This window comes from Vicia villosa, linkage group LG6 (genome assembly GCF_029867415.1).
Source record: "Vicia villosa cultivar HV-30 ecotype Madison, WI linkage group LG6, Vvil1.0, whole genome shotgun sequence".
NCBI classification, from domain to species: Eukaryota; Viridiplantae; Streptophyta; class Magnoliopsida; order Fabales; family Fabaceae; genus Vicia; species Vicia villosa.
The window spans coordinates 118,798,438-118,820,939 of NC_081185.1; the positions used below are offsets into that span (position 1 = coordinate 118,798,438).

Here is a 22,502-nt window from a genome sequence, read left to right on the forward strand (position 1 = left end):
ATGCCCACGTCTATGATGCAAGGTTTGCACATAAATCCTTCATTATATTCTGACAGCATGATGGCTACAAGCACATCAAATCCAGGGGGTCGACCTATAGGCATAGGATATAATCACCAGGTTTTGCCATCTTTAAGTACTACGTCAATGTTGTCAATTCGAAAACAAATGGACGAAAGTAATCATGAAATGGTGAATGCCCTTACTCAACAAATGGGAACTGTTTTTACTCCCATGATAAATAACACGAATCAAAGTTATGAAACATTGACGGGACAAATGGCCAGAATTGCAGATTTCTTTGGAGCGCCCCCACAACCAAACCTTTCGACTACTCAAGGGTCGAATGTGAGAGGGGTCGAACCTATAGGACAAGGAGATCAAATTGAGCAAGAGATCCCTAGAATAGTACAAAGGCATCAAGATGCTGACCAGGTTCTTAGGAACATCCAGCAAGATGTCAATATTGGACACAATAATATCTCTAATGTAGTTGAACAAATTTTAGTTCAGAATGGAATAAATGTAGGTTTGCATAGACCAAATTTCGTTTCCCCGTTGTCAGAATATGTAAGGCAAACAGAATTGCCTAGGGGGTGGAAAGTCCCAAAATTCACCAAATTTGCTGGTGAGACTGGCGAGTCGACGGTCGAACATATTGCTAGGTTCCAGAAAGAGGCTGGAGAAATAGCAAACAATGAAAATCTAAAGATGAAGTATTTTCCAAGTTCTTTAACGAAAAACGCATTTACTTGGTTCACGACCTTATCTCCCCAATCTTTGTTCTCATGGAACCAATTAGAACGATTGTTTCATGAACAATTTTATATGGGACAGTCGAAAATCAGCTTGAAAGAATTGGCTGGAGTTAGGCGAAAGGGTACAGAACCAGTCGATGACTATCTAAACCGTTTTAGGTTACTGAAAGCTAGATGTTTTACACAAATTCCTGAACATGAGTTAGTCGAAATGGCTGCAGGTGGGTTAGATTATTCCATAAGGAAGAAATTTGACACCCAACATTTGAGAGACATGGCACAACTGGCAGATAGAGTACGCCAGGTCGAAAGGCTAAAAGCTGAAAAAGCCAGAGCTAGTAAATATCATAAGAAAGAAAAAATAGCTTATGTTACTACAAGTGAGTTCGACTCTAATAGCGACAGTGAATACGAAGAGGGAGAGGTCAACGTGGCTGAATTAAAGCCAGGACCACCATATATCTGTAAATTGCTTAAACCTTCAAAAGATAAAAATCTGGTTGAAAGTAAGAATGAAAAATTTTCTAGTAAAACGTATTCATTTGATATAAAAAAATGTGATGAAATATTTGATTTGTTGGTTTCTGATGGGCAAATCATAGTACCCCCGGGACTTAAAAATCCTCCTCTTGAACAAAAGAAAAAAAGAGGATTTTGTAAATTTCATAATTTCTTGGGTCATAAAACTTCTCAATGTGTCCTTTTCAGGGATTTAGTGCAAAAAGCTTTGAAAGAAGGAAGGTTACAGTTTGGAGAAAAGACAAAGTCATCAATGCAAGTTGATACTGATCCTTTGCAAGTCGAAGAGGCTCACTATACTGAGCTTGCTGATGTGATGATGGTCGAGACTACTGATGGTTTCGTTAGAAAGCAAAACGGCGCTACTGATGGCAAAGTTTTGAACATGGTTTATCCTGAACCAAAAGAGAGTCTTTTGAAATTCCTTGAGAGATGCCACAATAACAATTCTCAAGTTGGATTATGCCCAAGGTGTGATGCTGTTTTCAATGTCGATGCTGCAAACAAAGTGAGGTTCGACCCTCGTCGAGGCAAGAATCGTCAATTCATGTATACAGGAGAAAACAGTGGTCGAAGGGCTGGAGAATACAGGAAGATGTTTGAAAAACCAAGGACTTTCCGTCCTAAGACGGATGTCCCTGAAGACAAATGGGTGAAACCCATTAACTTCAGAGGTAAACGCCCAGAATGGCAGATTCAAGGCGATGGAACCAATGCTGAAGGTTCTTGGACTGATAGTGGATCTAAAAGAAAAGATTACATATCTCCAAACTACAAAGGAAAGAACCCCATGACTCGAACGCAGTGGAGACGTTACCAAAGAAGCCACAAGAATGGACAAGAAGGTTTGAAAATGGTGCAGGCAGGATTTTCTCACTATCAGTCAAAACCTTTTCACAGGAAGTTGACTGAAGAACAGGCTAAAATAGCAAATGAAAGATTAGTTGCTGGGATGATCCTAGGAAAGGAACTCATCAAAGAACTAGTTGATGATGATGCCCCGGCTCTCAATACGGGGAAAGAGCCTGAATATTCTCCACTGTCGGACGAAGAGGTCGACGACAACTTTGACATAGAGTCAGATGAGTTGCTAATCGACTGTGGAATTGTCTCTGTACTTCCAGCAGAGTTCGACAGAGTATCTGAGGTATCTGAGAACGAAGATGATTTTCTTCCTGACGAGAATGTGGAAGAAACACCTGTCTGTTACTATGTAATGGGAAAAGGGGTAGTAGAAGAGCAAAAGGCTGTGTTTGAGAGGCCAGGTCGAGGAATGATGTATCATTTGAAGCCTTTATTCATAAGGGCGAAAGTGGATGGTGTTCCAATAAACAAAGTGTTTGTCGATGGTGGGGCTGCTGTAAACTTAATGCCCTATTCTTCACTTCAAAAAGTGGGAAAGTCTGACAAAGACTTAAGACCCCATAATATGGTACTGTCAAATTATGAGGGCAAGACAAGTGGAATACTTGGAGTAATTCAAGTAAAACTAGCTGTTGGTTCGTCTGTCAGGTCAACCGTCTTCATGGTGATTGCATCGCAGGCAAATTTTAAACTGCTGTTGGGTCGAGAATGGATCCATGGTATTGGGGCAGTTCCTTCCACCTTACATCAGCGTGTGGCCATTTGGAGGTCAGATGGTATAGTGGAGAATATTGAAGCTGACCAAAGTTATTACAAAACTGAAAGTGGTCGCAGACACTTCGACCAGCATTTGGCAAATGTAGCTCTTTGCTACAAAGCAGAAGATGTATATCCTTCTGATGAAAGTGTGTCTAAGTATCTGAACTTAGACCCAAATTATGGTTTCATTTGGAATAAAGAAGATCCTAATGAACCATTGAACCATGAAAGTCCTCCAGAGCAGAGGACAACAATCAAAGACGATGACCACTAAGTCAGAATACCTGGCTCGAATAACGGCCTATTTGGCCGAAAACAAAGAAAAAGCGGCTTTAGAAGCCGAACTAGAGAAAAATATGACGATTGAGGCCATGATAGTAAAAAATGAAAACGATCAAGAAGTCGATCACCAAGTCGAACGACTTGACGGGATATACGATGACGAACCTTTAGGTTTCGAAATGGATCCATCAGGATCGGTAAAAAGGATGCAAGCTCAAGATCCTCTTGAGGAAATTGACTTAGGTGATGGAGTCATTAAAAGGCCTACTTATGTAAGTACAAGGCTTACAAGTGACCTAAAGACCAAGTTGATTCGACTTTTGAAAGAATACAAAGATTGTTTTGCACGGGATTACAATGAAATGCCTGGTTTAAGTCGACATGTGGTGGAACATCGACTACCACTAGACCCAGGGAAGAAACCTATCAAGCAGCTTCCTAGAAGATTTGCGCCAGAGGTTATGGAAAAAATCAAAATAGAAATTGAAAGATTGCTGAAAAGCAAGTTTATTCGAACTGCGAGGTATGTCGAATGGTTAGCTAATATAGTGCCTGTCATAAAGAAAAATGGTAGCCTTCGTGTATGCATAGATTTCAGAGATTTAAATAAGGCTACTCCTAAAGATGAATATCCCATGCCAGTTGTTGAAATGTTAGTCGACTCTGCAGCCGGATTTGAATATCTCAGTTTATTGGATGGATATTCAGGTTATAACCAAATTTTTATAGCTGACGAAGATGTACCTAAGACAGCGTTTCGATGCCCAGGTGCTTTAGGAACTTATGAATGGGTGGTAATTCCTTTTGGTTTAAAAAATGCTGGAGCTACATACCAACGAGCCATGAATTCCATGTTTCATGATTTTATTGACAAGTTTATGCAGGTTTATATTGATGATATTGTAATAAAATCTAACTCTGAAAATGGTCACTTAGACCATCTTCGACAATCTTTTGAACGTATGAGGAAATATGGACTCAAAATGAACCCTTTAAAATGTGCTTTTGGTGTACATGCAGGGGATTTCCTAGGCTTCGTGGTTCACAAGAAAGGCATTGAGATAAACCAAAATAAGACGAAAGCAATCTTGGAGCTAAAGGCGCCAGAAACAAAGAAACAACTCCAGTCATTGTTGGGGAAGATTAATTTCTTGAGGAGATTCATCTCAAATCTAAGTGGCAAAACGAAGATATTTTCGCCACTTGTGAAACTCAAGAACCAAGATCAATTCAAATGGGAACAAGAACATCAACAGGCATTCGACCAAATAAAAGCTTATTTAACTAAGCCTCCTATTTTGTTACCCCCCAATAGGACAAAAAGTATGAAGTTATACATAGCTGCATCAGGCTCGACAATTGGGAGTATGTTGGCCCAAGAATATGATAATGGCGTCGAAAGAGCCATATATTATCTAAGTCGAACCCTAGTAGATGCTGAAACTAGGTATAATGATATTGAAAAATTATGCTTATGCTTGTACTTCTCATGTAATAAACTTAAGCAATATATAAAGCCTGTTGATGTGTATGTGTCTTATCATTTTGATATTATTAAACATATGTTGTCTAAACCAATTTTGCATAGTCGAATTGGTAAGTGGGCCTTAGCGCTAACTGAATTTTCCTTGACATATGTCCCTTTAAAAGCTATGAAAGGACAAGTTGTGGCTGATTTTATAGTCGACCATGGATTAGTCGAATTGTCTGTAAATCAAGTCGAACGAGCTAACTGGAAACTGTTTTTTGATGGTTCTAGTCACAAAAATGGATCAGGCATTGGAGTCTTGATTATTTCTCCCAAAGGACTTCCAACAAAGTTCCATTATAAAATGAAAGAAGTATGCTCTAACAATGAGGTCGAATATGAAGCCTTGATAACTGGTTTGAAGACCCTAATAGATTTAGGGGCAAAACGAGTTGAGATTCGAGGTGATTCTGAGCCAATAATTCGACAAATCAAAAAAGAGTATAAATGCATCAAAGAAAATCTAATAATGTATTATGCAATTGTGATACGCTTATTAGAAAAATTCGAACATGTTGAGATCTTGCATGTACCAAGATCTAACAATTGCATTGCCAATGAATTGGCACAAATTGCTTCTGGGTATAGAGTTTCTAAAGACAAGTTGGAAGATATGGTCGAGATCAAGAATAAAGAAACTCATGAAGTATTAGACAAATTGGGTCAATTGTCGACGTCAAAATTCGAGGGGGTAGATGATGATGTTGAAATTGAAAATTTGTATGCCTTGGAAATTTTTGCCATCGACAATATGACTGATGCTGATTGGAGAAACCCATTGGTCCAATACCTAAATAATCCAGTCGGAGGAACTGATCGAAAGATTAAATATAGAGCTCTAAACTATGTGATATTAGGAAATGATTTATACAAGAAAACAGCCGAGGGTGTATTGTTGAAATGCTTAAGTGAAGCTGAAGCATATTTGGCTGTGTCAGAAGTTCATAGTGGTGTTTGTGGAGCTCATCAATCAGGCCATAAGATGAAATGTTTGTTGTTTAGACAAGGTTTATATTGGCCAACAATGCTAAAAGACTGTATTGAATATGCAAGAGGATGCCAAGAGTGCCAGAAATTTTCAGGCATTCAACATGTTCCAGCCAGTGAATTGCATGCGATTATCAAACCTTGGCCTTTTAGAGGATGGGCTTTGGATTTAATAGGAGAGATTAAACCTGCATCTTCTAAGCAACAAAGATTCATCTTAGTAGGAATAGATTATTTTACTAAATGGATAGAGGCAATCCCACTAGTTAATGCTGATCAAGAAGCAGTGATTAGTTTCATACAAAAACACATTATTTACAGATATGGGATTCCAGAAACTATTACTACTGATCAAGGAACAATTGTTGTTGGTCAAAAAATGCAAGCTTTTGCAGCAGAAACAGGGTTTAAATTGCTAGCATCTACTCCATATTATGCCCAGGCAAATGGTCAGGTCGAAGCTGCTAATAAAGTTATCATAAATTTAATAAAGAAGCATGTGGGAAAAAAGCCAAGAAATTGGCATCAAACGCTCGACTAAATCCTTTGGGCTTGTCGAACGTCACCAAAGGAAGCAATAAAAACTACCCCATTTCGTTTAACATTTGGGCATGATGCTGTGTTGCCTGCAGAAATTTACCTACAGTCAACAAGAATTCAACGACAAAACAGTCTTTCGTATGACGAATACTGGAATATGATGTTAGATGAGTTAGTCGAATTAGACGAAGAGAGGCTAATAGCGTTGGATAGATTAATAAGACAAAAGGAAAAGGTGGCGAAGGCTTACAACAAGAAAGTCAAGGAGAAGACATTCATGGTAGGTGACTATGTATGGAAGGTTATTCTACCCATGGATCAAAGGAATAAGTTATTGGGTAAATGGTCCCCAAGTTGGGAAGGACCGTTTAAAATTTTGCAAGTGTTTTCAAACAATGCATATGAAATTGAAGAACTAAATTCAGATGGTCGAATCTTGAGGATAAATGGTAAATATTTGAAAAAATATAAACCTATACTTCAAGAAATTCGAATAAGAGAATAAAAAACTAAGAGATTATATTAAAATGGCTAAAAGTCTTGGCCAGTCATTACAAAAAGTGCCTTCATAAAAGGCCCAGTCATTACAAAAAAAAAAAAAAAAAAACTGGCAAACCCTAAAGCCACTAAAATATCCAATATTAGTGAACTCTTTGGTCGATGTCCTCCAAAGATAGTAGAGGCAGACTTTCGGCTTCGAACATCTCTATGCGCCCGGCCCTGCGCATTTTCTTCACTACACCTTGCTTGAGAAATAGGTAAGACAAGAATCTTCCATAAGGAAGACAAGTCACCATTCCTTGACGAGAGGCCGTCAAAGAGACAGCTTCCACGAGTTGTTTAAAAATCAAAAGAGGAAAGTTGATTTTCTTCCCTTGAAGAGCACAAGAAATGAACTCCAAGTCTTCCACCATGATGTTATTTTTATTATGGTTGCGCGGACGAAAGTTGCATACCAAAAGTTGGTGCCAAATTTTGATGACTTTGGCACAAAAGGGGTCATTGTCCATGAGATCCCTTAACATATTAGAAGTGTTCATATCGGAAATATTGTCAACAAACGTTGCACCGGTATTGCTGCATTTCAACAAATCAGAAATTGTTGAGGGAGTGATGATGACATGAGCCCCTCGAATGGTGGAGGTTATAGTAGTCCTCCCTTCTGGATCTATGCGCAAAGATGCAAATCTCCAGAACTCAATCAGCATGCAGGGATAGATGTTTCCATCTAGAATTTCAGGATAAAATGCAAGCCCCTGGCTAGCATAGAGGGCACGAGCATTGATATGATTCGCATCAAACTCTTCTGCAGAAAGCTTAAATTCTTTCTTAATGCAGGATCTTATGTTGGCATTTGTTAAAGGTTGTGCCATAGTTTGAAAAGATTGAAAAGATGAAAGAGTTTAAGGTGTTGTGCGTAAGGAGATGTAAAAAAGAAGTGGAAGGAATGAGGCTATATATAGAGAATGTGTAGTTACTTCAGCAAGACAAACGTGGGGGAAGGAAGTTAGAAGATCAAAAATCGTATTAAATATCTTGGAAACTGACACAAGCAAGCTGGGAGCAGTTAATAGCCCATTACCTAGCGTTTAGGTAATAATTAGTGCCTGGGAAAATGAAACGTAATCATGGCGTAATGGGAAGTAACAAAAGTCGAAACCCAAGAAAGAACTGAAACGCCATCTTTTCTCTTTCCTAAAGTCAGTCGAAAGAAGTCGCTTGGGGGGCAATTTGTTACCCTAGGTTTTCGACTTACCAACAAATGGGCAACTGGAGCTCAAAATTGGTAATTGGGCCTCAATTTGGTAAGAAGGCCCTAAATTGGTAATTGGGCCTCAATTAAATAATTACATTGCCATTTGGGTCGAAGTGGTTCGACTAAGTAATGCTTAGTAGTCAAAGCTGTTTGACTAGAAAGATAATCAGAGGCTTCAGCGTTCGATTAGAAGTATGCGAAGACTTAAGAATTTTGCTGCAGAAACTGAAGTGGAAGTCGAGAGGTATTAGAAGTTAAGAGGCAGTTTCAAGCAGTTTTCTGGCAGTTCTTACAGGACGCGTGGAGGTCTCACAATTGAAGATCTTGCATTGTCGAAGACACGTGTTGACTGATAACCAGTCGACCGTTAGTAGTAGTTATTTTATTTTTACTATTTAAGCAAGTTCCATAGGAATAGTTAGAGGTCCGCATTTTCTACATAAACACAAGTAAACTCAAATGTCTGTGCAAAAATGAGTAACGAGTGCAACTTTGGAATGTACGTATGCGTACCAGTTTAATTAATGCAATCATTTTACGTTATATCTCATCTTTCAGTGCACATTTACTGCTTTTTTATTGCTTTGATTTACTTTAAAGCCTTTAATTTCAGTGTTTACTTTTATTTTAAAGTTACTGTTGCATTTAATACAAACCAGATACACATAACATAACAAAATAAAGCAATTAGTCCTGGAGTATTCTAGTTGATTCCGCAAAAGTAACCTTTAAAAAGGAAACTAGCGCTTATTTACCATTTTTCTGGGTAAACACTCATTTTTAATTATTAATTATTGGGTTAAATAAGTTTTTGGTCCCTCTAAATATAGTGGTTTTCAACTTTAGTCCCTCGAAATATTTTCTTCAAAGAATGGTCCTCCTAAAAAATTTAATTTTAACTTTCGGTCCATCCTGCAATTTAGCGACGGTTTTTACGATTTAGTGACGGTTTTAGTGACAGTTATAGCGACGGTTTTTAATTTAGCGACGAAATTATCGACCATTTTAGCTACGATTTTGCTATGAGGGACCAAAAGTTAAAATTAAAATTTTTAAGAGGACCATTCTTTGAAGAAAATATTTAGAAGGACTAAAGTTGAAAACCGCTATATTTAGAAGGACCAAAAACACATTTAACCCTTAATTATTTTATCTAGTATCAAATAATCTATATCTGTTTGAATAGAAAATGCCATTCATTTTCAAATGGCAAAATGTAGAGGAGCCACACTTTGGTCTACACTCTCTTGAAAAAATTAATTCATTTAGATAGTCCATGTTAACTAGCCAGATACCCGTGCGTCCGCACGGGTAAATTTATTTAGTACGATATGATATACATATAAATTTAAAAAGAATTATTTAATTATAAAATGAATAATAATAATAATAATAATAATATAAATTTAGTTTTGACATTTGAAATAAGAATTTTATGTATCAAATAAAGATAATTGTTAAATAAAATAAAATAGATATTTTACTGATAGTGGTTTGTGAGGAAAACATAAATTTTGACGTTTGAAAATAATTTTTTTGTCTCAAATAAAGATAATTGTTAATTAAAATAAAATAGAAATTTTGGTGATAGTGGTCCGTGAGAAAAATAGAAACTTTAACAATTGAAAATAAGAATTTTGTGTCTCAAATAGAGACAATTGTTAATTAAAATAAAATATGTATTTTGCTTATAGTGGCCCGTAAAAAAAATAGAAATTTTGACATTTAAAAATAATTTTTAATATTCATAAAATAATTATGTTTTTGGTTTCATTCTATTAAAAAATTTAATTAATTGATTTATTTTTGTTTAGAAAAATATAAAAGAGAAGAAATAGATATTTTGGTGATAGTGGCCCGTGAAAAAAATAGAAACTTTAACATTTAAAAATAAGAATTTTGTGTCTCAAATAAAGGCAATTGTTAATAAAATATATATTTTGCTTACAGTGGCCCGTGAAAAAAAATAGAAACTTTGACATTTAAAATATATTTTTTAATAATCATAAAATAATTTTGTTTTTTGTTTCATTCCATTAAAAAATTTAATTTATTTATTTATTTTTGTTTATAAAAATAAAAAAGAGAAGAAAAAATGAAGAGAGAGAAAATTAAAATGAAAGTGAAAAAGTGTATGAAAGAGAAATGTTAGTAAAATTTGAAATTTGAACTTTGAAAAAGTAATTGAGCCACTTGTCATGTTTTTGTTGATTTAGAATGAAAATAATAGATATATTATGTTATTACTAAAAAGTCCTTAATGTAGTGTAAATATTATTAAAATTAAAGGGTAGTATAGGGTATTTGATAGCATCTTTCCTTAATTTATAGATAGTTAATTTATATCTAACCTAACACAAAGTACTTTTCATATAAAGTATACACTGCCAGTTGGGTCGTTATCCTTATACAAAAAATTGCTTTTTAAGATCTTTTACATAAATCAATACCTTAATTAATACATAGAGAGGATATTTTAATTATTTAATAAATCAAAATTATAATTAATAATTATTTGAGAAACTTGATTACTTAATAATATATAAAATCACCTAATCTTTTAGTATTATTGAGTAGATTGAAGAAAAAAATTAAAAAAATGAAATATATGCATGCAATAAATAAATAAATAATAATTTTTAATTTATAAAATTAATATTTAAGTCGTTTCTAAAAAATTATCAATAGTTTATGTAATATTTAATAAAATTAGCTTCAAGATAAAAGAGTTTAAAATATATTTGTAAATATTTACAATCTTAGTCAACGTTTTGTTTCCCTCCTCAAGGGTCTACACCGTTTATATAGTTCCAATAAGTATGTGACATGCACCATCTTCATTGCCAACACATTACTACACTGTTGAAGCTTTAGTCTCTCTTTATAAGGTTTTTAATCAGAAAATTATTTCCAACCTTATCTCCATCCTTAGCCACCTCACCTTGTTTCCGCTCTTCATTGGCCATTTCCAGATTGCCTCTTGAGTATTGTGCAAGAGCCTAATAGCAAGTATTGACCTCATAGTATGTGCAGAGCTACACGTAAAAGAAAATTGAATAGGGATTGAGAGAAGATAGAGGAAAAGACATTTTGTGACTGCACATCCTTCATTATTTTATTCAATTAGAGTGAACACTTGAACATATGAAAAAAATTTACTTTATTACGAATAAAATACAACCAATTCAACTTGATCCTACACAGTGCTACATCTCTGATCAATTTGATGTTATTAAATTTATGTACTCAGTTATTATAAAAAGATATTTTCAAACTTCAACTAATTAATAATATATCTATTTTACATTAACAATGTTTTAATTAACATAATAATTTCATCAATATTTTAAAAGAGATGATAGGAGAAAGAAGTGTGTAAAGAAAATGAAAACAGTGTCTATGTGAAAGAAAGGGTAGGTGTAGCAGCAGAGACGAAGCCAGAAATAGTGAATAGTGGGACATTATGTAAATAAATTTATAGCTTTAAATAATATAGCAACTTAATTTTCAAAATTTCAATATATATATCACAATTGTTTTATAAATTTTTTTTTGTATTTAAAAATGATTAACAACTTTTTCTATTTAAAAATAATTAAAAAAATTCATATTTAAAAATAGAGAAAATAAAATATGCACCGATAGCGTAAATTAATTTTATATTATCAATCAATAACAGTTGTATATTCCGTCAAATCAGATAAAAAATTTAAATTACTGACATAATAGAGTGATGAATTTTTATTGGACGATAATATAAAATTATTTTACACGGAACACATATAATATTATTTCTTAAATAATAATTAAACTTTTAAAAGTAATTGACAATTTATTATATTCATGTGCATATGTGTCATTATTATAACATGTGTGTCAATTTAATTCAATTAAGTTTTTTAAAATTTTAAATTTACATGTAATTTAAAATTAATTGAATTGTTATGACAGTAAATGTTGTAAATATAATTGGACATTTAAAATAATTTTGAGATAATCAATCAAGAATGTAATAATTGTGTGTTATATTGTTTCTTACTAGTAAACAAAAAAAAAATTATATTATACCAATGTTAGAATTGTATACAAGCAGCCTCCGCCTATAGTATATAGAATCATTTTTAAATGAACTATTTACTTATATAGTATTATTACATGATATATAATTATTATATATAGTATTATTAGTTAGTTGGGGCATGGACCCACACTTGTGAATATTATATATAGTATTATTAGTTAGTTGGGGGCATAGACCCACACTTGTGAATAAAAAATAATATTATATGAGAATAAAAAAACAGCTTTTGGTAATATAGAAGGAAAAAATATTGTTTCAACAAATAGTTTGGAAGATGATTAAGCTATTCACCTAGCAAATTTGTGAGTAAGTAGGGTATTTTAGTCTTTACCAAAACCTATAATTTTCTTATATAATAGATAATATTGACTTCAAGTGACATGGCATGACATGTGGCGTACCGCGTTACCTTACACTAGAAAAAATAAACGGTAAAAATAAAAAATATGGACGAAAAATTTACGAGACTATTAGGACTATTATTTGCTGGAAATATTTGTAGAGACTAAAATTTAATTATGGATAATTTATAAAAACGAAAAACATCTTTAACCAAAAAAAAAGTTATACCCAATTAAAGTTGATGGAGTTAATTCTATCTTAAAAAAAATGGTAGAGTTAAGAATTATTCCTATCAAACATAAAAATGAGACTATAAATATATGACAAATAAATCAAAATTAATTAAAAGATGGAACTTTATAAGGGAGACAACTTGCCCGTACACAAAGATACAAACATATAAGAAAATTTCTTTACCCACCTCCCTATGGGTGGTCACCTCCTGCGAAAAACCAAAACTACCCCTGCTTCGGAAGTTCATTTCCGAAAGCGTGTTTTTTTAAAAAAATTGACTTACTTCGGAAGTTCATTTCCGAAACAATTATTTCGGAAGTGCACTTCCGAAATACTGCGATTTCTGCAGATTTATCAAAACACTCCCCCTCCCCGAATCATTTACCCTAAATCAAAACAAAAAGTGGCAAAGGCGAAAATTTGTGCAAACAGAATTCCAAAGCTCCATCAAGGCTCCAATCACACTGCTAAACAACATTCAAAAGCCCTCAATCCTAACACTTTGTAAGTTTTGAAATTTTTAGATCTATTATTCAAATGCATGTTATTTAGGGTTTTAATTGTATAAATGATACATGGTTAGGTTGTTAGTAGTATTTAGGTTGTTTAGAAGCATTTTGATTTGTTTTGAAGTTTGGTTTAGGGTCTGCCATGGAAGTTGCAGAAAATCCCATCGCAGGGGTGTTTCGGAAGTTCATTTCCGAAAACACCTCCATCCCAGTTTTCGGAAATGAACTTCCGAAATGTATCAGAAGTTCAAATTTTTTTGTTTTTTATTTTGTCTCTCATATTAATCAATTTCAATTGTTTACAGGAACATGTCAGGCAACCAACCAGCACGCAGGACTGACGCTAAGGGAAGAAAGGGTTCTTCAAAGAAGGAGGTGAAAGAGGTGAAAGAGGTGAAGGAGGTGAAGGAGGTGAAGGAGAAGAAGGAGAAGAAGAAGCTTTTGACTGGTTCTGCTTCGCAGCCTTCAGGCGTGATCAACGCTGATGGTTCTGATACTGAGTGGGATGAGGATTGGTATAATTATCTTCATTCGGAGGAGTTCGCTCGTCGGGAAGAATAACGTGTTTTTATTTTGTTTGATGTGTATTTTGTAACGCTCGTCGGGCAGAATAACATGCTTTTGTCTTGTTTGACGTGTCTTGTTTTGTTCTGATTTCGGATTGTATCGAATAATGTTTTTGTATTGGATTTATCATCTTAGTTTTTGGAAGTGGTAACCGGGGCTGGAACATATGACGGAGGAGGTGGATGTCCGGAGGAAGAAGAACCGGAGGTACGTCCACCGCGAGACAAATGAGCCAATCAATGTAAGCTATAGTTTATCATTATCATCTGGGGACGTCATTTCTAAAAAATCAAGATTAAAAATAATAAGATTTTTTTCCCAATTTTTTGTAATGACGTCCCCTGATGATAATGATAAACTATAGCTTACATTGATTGGCTCCTTTGTGTCGCGGTGGACGTACCTCCGGTTCTTCTTCCTCTGGACATCCACCTCCTCCGTCATATGTTCCGGCCCGGGTTACCACTTCCAAAAACTAAGATGATAATATTATCGTTGCAATCTTCACCCGATTAAATAAAGCGAATTGTAACTTTAATTTTCGTTGGAAGTCTTTTTTTCTCCCCACCACTCTCTCATCCCCACTTACCCGTGTTGAACAATATGTAACTTTAATTTTATGTAATATTATCGTTGTAATCTTCACCCGATTAAATAAAGCGAATTGTTGTTGTTTTTCATTTTATTCTATCCAGACATATTTTCGGAAGTTCATTTCCGAATTCCCCAGGGGGGGTGCGTTCGGAGATGAACTTCCGAAACACCACATTTTCTGAAAAAGTCACTTTATTTCGGAGATGCATCTCCGAAATCAATATTTTATATTAAAAAAAGCACGTTTTCGGAAGTTCATTTCCGAAAACACCTTTTTCAAGAAAAAAAGTACAGTTTCGGAAATGAACTTCCGAAACAAGGGGTATTGTGGTAAATTCACCGGAGGTGGCCAAGAAGGTTGGGAGGTGGGTGAAGAAATTCTCAACATATAATACTGTAAGAAGTGTAAGCGTATGAGAACAAAATAGACAAAGCAAAGAAGAAGGAGATGGTTTATAAGTTGATTTCATCGACTACTTATTAGAAAAACAAAGAAGAATGAGGTGATTTATAATTTGGTCTCATCAATTATTTATTGGAAGAAGAAAAATAAAAAAGAGTGTGAGATACAATTTATAACCGAGTTGATAAGAAAAATAAAAACATAGGATTCATAATTTTTGAGTATATATTATAAATTTGATTTTTACATTAAAATTTAGGGAAAATACACTTTTTCGTCCTCTAACTTTAGCTCGGGGTCCATTCTGGTCCCTTAACTTTTAAAAAGTGCAAATCAATCCTTCAAGTCTTAAAAACGGAGCACGTTTGTCCTTCCGTCTGACTCTGTTAGTGACCGTTCAAATTAAATGCATATGTGGCATTTTGATTGTCTTACGTGGCATTTAAATGTTATATTCTTAACATTTTGGGAACAAAACACTTCATTCTGAACATTTGAAGTACTTACCCTTTATGAAGAAAAACCTCGTGGTGCAGAGAAGAACGTTGAAGGCGAATCGTCATGCAGTGAGGAAGGCCACCCTCAAAGCTTTTGCAATCAGGTTATAAAGTTCATGATATGTGCCTTGCCTGATTGTGGTAGAAATAAGGGTTTTTGCCATGTTTCAGTGTTAGAAATTTAGGGTTTTATTTTGCTAAATCCGTCAAATCCATGTTTTTACTTCTGATAAATTAGGGTTTCATTGTAAATCGTTTAATTGCATGTATGTATTTAATCTGAGTAATTAGGGTTTTGCATATTTATGATGTTAGGTGAAATGGACGATTATATCGTACTCACAATTCACCATAGTGGTGAATTTGTTGATGGTGATCTTAGAGTTTATGAAGGAGGGGAAGTTTCTGAGTTGAAAATAGATGTTGACACATGGAGTTACTTTGAGCTGACAGGTTCACTCAAGTGTTTAGGGTATAGGGATTTTGAGAAAATCTATTACAAAGATCCAACATTTGGGATGCAACATCTGAATGATGATGCAGGAGCATTAGAAATAGCCGATTTGTATAAGGTTCATTTAGGTGTAGACATTTTTATTAAACACACAATTGGGCAGCCTGAGTTTGTTGATCTAGCAGGGTTAGAAAATGTTGTAGTTGAGGAGCATGGTGTCACTGAGGAGCATGTAAGAAATGATGAGGAGAGGGTAGTTGAAGAAATGCTTTCTAAGTTGCATGAAGAAGTAAATGGTAACTCTAATGAAGCTGAGTTGGAGGATGAGAATGTTGTGTTGGAGGCTGAGAAGGTTGTGTTAGAGGCTGAGAAGGTTGTGTTGGAGGCTGAACATGCTGAACATGTTATTTTGGAGGCTGAGAAAGATTGTATGGAAAATGAGAAAGATGACAGTTCTGATAGTGGTGAAGTGGATGATTCCATAAGTAGTGATGATAGTGAATACAAATATGACAGTGCTCTTGATGTTGAGTTTAATGATTCTTCTGATGATTATGAAGATATAGATGAAGATGAATTGGACAATCTAGTTGAACAACATGAAGACAGAGATGAGGGTGTTAAAATTGGGAGTGGTAGTGAGAGTGAAGGTTTGGTGAGTGGGTGTGACAGTGATGACAGTCATGGTGTGCAAAAAAAAACATATCCCTATGTTTAAGATTCAAAAGAATATGGCTGATTTCAAATGGGAGGTGGGTTCCTACTTTAGTTCAAAGGATGATTTCAAAGAGGCAATCACATCATATGCTGTTCACAATGGAAGAAACCTAAAGTTTACCAAAAATGATAAGGTAAGAGTGAGGGTAAAGTGTAAGGATGGATGTGATTGGGAAGCCTATTGTGCCAAATCCTCAAGGGAAGCAACTTGGAAATTAAGGAAGGTGAATGATGTACATAGTTGCAGTAGGGATTATAATGTGAAAATGATGACTACCAAGTGGCTGAGCAAGAGGTTACAAAACTCCTTAAAAACCAATCCTAGGATGAAAATCAAAGATATCAAGGCAAAGGCACAAAAGAAATGGAATGTAGGTGTGAACAAAACCAAAGCAATTAGGGCAAGGGTTAAAGCAAGAGATATGGTTGATGGGTCATTCCTAGGGGATTACACTAGAATCTATGATTATTATCATGAATTGCTAAGAAAAAATCCAGGTTCCACAGTGAAGGTTGGTGTTGAACCATCTCAAGAAGGCTCACAAAATCATTTTCCATACTTCAAAAGGTTGTATATATGCCTTGCAGCATGTAAGCAAAGTTTTAAGTTTTCTAGGCATGTAATAGGGTTGGATGGTTGTTTTCTAAAGGGGCTACGTGGAGGGCAAATACTAGCTGTTATAGGTAGGGATCCAAATGATCAAATGCTACCTATAGCATTTGCAGTGGTAGAAGGAGAAAATAGGGACAGTTGGACATGGTTCTTGGAGTTATTGATTGATGACCTTGGTGGAAAAAATGAGTGCCTCACATACACCTTCATGTCAGACCAGCAAAAGGTAACTTCTTTCTTTTGATTTCTATTAATTTGATTATGGTTTCTATTGATTTAAGACTTTTGATTTCCATTACTTTGATTGCCTTGCAGGGATTATTGCCAGCCATGGATGAACTGTTGCCCAATGTAGAGCAAAGATTATGTGTCAGGCACTTGTACAACAATTTCAGGAAAAGATATCCTGGGAAGATGCTTAAGGAAATAATTTGGAGGGCTGCTAAGGCTACTTATGCTCAGGCCTAGGAAAGAGAGATGAAGAGGATGAGGCTGATAAATGAAGAAGCATACCTACATATGATGAAGACACCTCCAAGATTTTGGAGTAGATCTTATTTTAGAGGGACTAATAAATGTGATGCTGTAGTGAATAACATGTCTGAGCCTTTCAACAGTGTTATTCTTGAGTCATGGTCCAAACCCCTAGTGACCATGGTGGAGGAGATCAGGACATATTGTATGGAAAAATGGGCAACAAATAGAATGAGGTTTCAAAAATTGGCTGATGATGATGTGTTGCATAACATCAGAAAGAAGGTTGATAGAACAAGTACTTACACAAATTCATGGATTGTGAGGTATGAGTTATCTATTGTAATATTCTACTTTATCATTATGCTTATGTCTCTAAGTTTACTATTATTGTGTAGGATGTCTGCTGAACACATATTTGAGGTTCATCATGTAGAAAACCCTGCAGATAAATTTGTTGTGAATTTGAAGGAATGTGTGTGCTCCTGTAGGAGGTGGGAATTAACTGGACTTCCCTGTGTTCATGCATTGGCTAGCATTAAAAGTAGGAACTTCAAGGTTAAGGAATACATCCCTGCCTATTATAGGAAGTCAATGTACATGAAAGTGTATTCATCTATAATTTATCCTTTGAATGGATCAAATCTATGGGTCAGAACTGAATATCCAGATGTGCTCCCTCCTAAGTATAGGAGGATGCCTGGAAGACCTAAGAAAAGGAGAAATTTGGAGCAAGGAGAGATAGATGGTTCTGACAAAAAAATGAGGAGAATAGGATTGGCAATCAGGTGTTCAAGGTGCAAGAAATCGGGACACAACAAAACAACATGTAAGATTACTCAGAGTACTCAAGGTACTCATGATGTCAGTGTTACTCAACAGACACCAAACACTCAAGCAACTCAGCCTGCTTCTCAAACTGTGTCTCAACCTGCTGTGAACTTGTCTCAAACTGTGTCTCAACCTGCTGTGAACCTGTCTCAACCTGCATCTGCACAAGGATCCAAGAAATCTACTTAATCATCCAAGAAGACAACTATGAGTCCAGCAAAGTTGGGTGTTAGAAGACCAACAACACCTTTTGTTCCCCCTGGACCAACTACAAGACTAAGTGCTTCCAAGAATATGATTGGCCCAACTACAAGGAGAACAACACCAACCAAGAGGACAACACCCAAGAAAAAAATTTAGGAGGACTGTCTAATGTTATGCTAATGTATCTTAGTTTGTACTGATGTCATTTTGTGTAATGGTATTTTGTGTTGCTTTTGCAATGTTAAGGAACCATCTAATGTTATGCTTATGTATCTTAGGTTGAATTTGTGTCATGTTGAACAAGGTTGAATTTTGTGTAATGGTATTTTGTGTTGCTTTTGCAATGCTAATGTCATGTTGAACAGGGTTATCTTAAGTGTTGCTTATTTTCATGTTGAAAGTCAATTTGTGTAATGGTATTTTGTGTTGCTTTTGCAATGTTAAGGCACTATTGATTGAAATTAAGTGTGTTACTTTAACAATTCTTCTTTTCTGTTACTTTTGCAATGTAAATACAGGATTAAACTGAAACTAAGTGTTGCAATGTTACAACAATTGGATTGAACATAACAACTGAAATTAACAAAAATTCCCACTTCATTATAGCTTGAACATTACATTACAATAGATGAAGAATTACAATACAATATTTCTCACAAAATTGTAACTGAAAATTAAGCATTTTATTTCATCATGATCATAATCACAACTGTTGCACCTAAAATAACAAACAACATCCAGATTTTTTTCAACTTCATAATCTTGTTTATCTCCTTCCTTAATTCTTCATTTGTCAGCTTTACTTTTTCAATCTCCATTGTTGCATCATCCAATTTTTTTGATAACTTTTCCAATCTGGACATTATAATTTGACCTTTGTCATCTTGAACATCCTCATAAAACCATTCAAAAAACCCACACCCAGGTTGCCTTGTTCCCTGCATTTTACAAAGGACAGTTGGAAATGAACAATGGAGATAAAATGAGAACAACCCCGAAAATACAAACATACCTTAAAATGAGAACAACCCCAAAAATATTTTCCATAGCTCTTTGACGTTGATGACCTGCGAAGAGTAGCTGTATCTCCACAGTGACAACTTGGTTTCCATGGAAGATTCTCCCCCGTAAAAGAACTGGTTTTCATACTATCTTTGTGAATACAAGATTACACTCAAAGATGTTTTTGATTTATGGCAAACTCAAATGAGCATTCAAACAACAAGGAGGAATTTGATCACTCATGAAAGCACAAGGTGATCCACTATGCATATAAGTCGACTCAACACAAGCTGGACATGAAAAATGCAGAAAATCAGCAGTTAGGTCGACCTACTGTCAACCTAGGTCGACCTAAAATGAAGGAAAATCCATATACCTCTGCTAGGTCGACTCACAGACCATTTAGGTCGACTCAAAATGAAGAAATCTTCATATCAGTCTGCTAGGTCGACCTACATGGCAACTAGGTCGACCTAATCTGTGAAAATGTCCCCAAAATGCATCAGAAGAGGATTCTGGTCGACCTACTCCTTCAACAGGTCGACCTAACTGGGAGCAAAATTCTGCAAGCTCTGTTAGGTCGACCTAAGCACTACAAGTGGTCGACCTAACTGATCAAGAAAGTTCAAAAATCAGTTTTTCTTGGTTCTAACTGTTATGCAATCATATATATTGTGCAAGGGTAATTATTCAAGTAACACCAACGACTGAAAGATACATAAACGCTTCTCATCTTCGTTCTTCATCATCTCCAACACAATTACACATAATCATTCTTGCGTTGCGGGTTAGTGATGAGTTCGATAACGTCCATGGAACGGAATTGAAGATTCCTAGTGGGTGAAGGTTTGTGGGGTTTGTTGGTGAATAAAATCTGCGGGTTTTGTCCTCCACGACGGGTGGTTCTTGGGGGTTTTTATCAAGAGGCGTTCATTGAGGATTCGGCTGAGTGTAACGATTGAGGAACGGGGAGTTCAAGGAATCAAGACACTGCAGAAGGGAATCAAAGTGAAGCTCTTGGATAACCTTGATCTGGCTCAAGATTAAGGGGGAAGAAGATTCAAAGGATCGACATAATTGGTTTATCGTTTATCGCTTTGTTATCTTCTTTGTATATACTACTTTCAACATTAATGAAAGATTACCCAATTTCAATTTGGAATTGGGGGCAGACGTAGTCGTAGCGAGGACGATCGACGAACTGCCTAAACAAATATCGTGTTCTTGTCGCTTTTACTTTCTCTTTTACTTTCTGTTCATAATTGGTTATAAGTGCAAAATTGATCAACGATTCGAGTGTTAAAATTGTGAATTAAAGTTCTGCACAAACATCACAATTCACCACAACTTGAATCACTATCAATTTGAACGTATCACCAAGTGTTTGTGTTTTTGCTTAATCCAATCTTACTGCATTGAAAATCAAAATTGTCAATCTAGAAGTTAATTGGTTTTCAGTTGTAAAACGTACTGTTTAGCTATCATATTACTTCACCATCAACTCCACTTACTCTTTGGTTTTGAAACACATACGACCTTTGCAATAGCGGTCCAGAATAGACGCAAGTCGATTCAGAACCGCTTTCGCTCGAGTCAGTAGAAAAATCCTTAAAAACTTAGTGAGATCTATTCACCCCCCCCTAGATCTTTAGGCCAGCGTCTAACAAGTGGCATCAAGAGCTCTGGTTTATTCCGTGCTTCGTGAAACACTTATTGGAAAGATGGCTTCTGAACCTAAAGGGGCTCATAATAGAGCTCCAGTTTTCAACGGAGAAAACTACGGCTATTGGAAGGATTGTATGTGTGTCCATATCAATGCAATTGATAGGAACATCTGGACAGCTATTGTCAATGGTCCATTTCAGATCACTATGACAAATGCAGCTGGTGCATTTGTTCCAAAACCAGAAGATACTTGGAATGCTGAAGATGAAAAGAAATATGCATACGATTGGAAAGCGAGAAACATTCTAATCTCAGCTCTAGGAGTTGATGAATACTATCGCGTTTCCCATTATAGATCAGCTAAAGCTATGTGGGATACATTGCAAGTTGCCCACGAGGGAACGGATGATGTCAAACTAGCTAGGATCAATACGTTAACTCAAGAGTTCGAACTTTTCCACATGGAAGATGGTGAAACCATCGAAAGCATGCAGAAAAGATTCGTTCACCTAAAAAATCGATTAAATTCTCTTGATAGACCTGTTTCCAATGCAGTTGCTACTAACAAAATCTTAAGGTGTTTGAACAGGGAATGGCAGCCCAAAGTTACAGCAATTAAGGAAGCAAATGATCTCAACACTTTAGACATTACCACTCTCTTTGGTAAACTAGAGGAACATGAACAGCATCTTAAATGCCTTGACATGCATGAGAAGAGGACAAAGAAAGAAAAGAACATGGAGAAAGAGGTAGAGAAGAAGTCAATAGCTCTAAAAGCTTCGAGCTCCAAGACCTCAAAACGAGAGCCAAAGGATAGTGACACAAGTGATGACGAAGACTCCGATGATGAGGAAATGGGACTGTTTGTGCGAAGATACAACAAATATCTAAAGAAAAATGGAGCAAAACATTCCGACAAAGGATTGATCAACTATAGAAAGCAATCAAACATGTTCAAACAAGATGACGACAACAAAGGAAAGATCAAAGGTCTTTGCTTCAATTGTGGGAAAGCCGGTCACTACAAACCGGATTGTCCATACCTTAAGAAAGAAAAGGAGAAGAACCAAAGCAAGGGTCATAACAAATCTAAAAGAGCTTACATAGCATGGGAAAGTGATTCATCTAGTGAAAGCTCGTCAAGCGATGAAGAAGAATCAGCAAACCTATGTTTCATGGCTCATCAAAACAAGAAAAAGAAAGCTGAAAAGTGTCTTGACATTGCCGAAAGGTTGTGGTTCCTTGATAGCGGATGTTCAAGACACATGACTGGAGACCTATCTCTTTTCGTTGAGTTTCAAGCAAAGAAAAAGGGGTATGTC

The 22,502-nt window shown here is 35.6% G+C and overlaps 2 protein-coding genes across 2 annotated transcripts; both read left to right on the forward strand.

The window, feature by feature from the left end:
- The first annotated feature begins 15,738 nt into the window (after nt 1-15,738).
- Nucleotides 15,739-16,392, forward strand: LOC131614511 (uncharacterized). Its single transcript, XM_058886085.1, has one exon. The coding sequence runs from the start codon at nt 15,739-15,741 to the stop codon at nt 16,390-16,392; it is 654 nt and encodes a 217-aa protein (XP_058742068.1).
- A 13-nt stretch (nt 16,393-16,405) lies between these two features.
- Nucleotides 16,406-17,472, forward strand: LOC131614513 (uncharacterized). Its single transcript, XM_058886086.1, has 2 exons — nt 16,406-17,230; nt 17,320-17,472. Exons 1-2 carry the CDS (start codon nt 16,406-16,408, stop codon nt 17,470-17,472), a joined length of 978 nt encoding a protein of 325 aa, XP_058742069.1.
- The last annotated feature ends 5,030 nt before the right edge of the window (nt 17,473-22,502 follow it).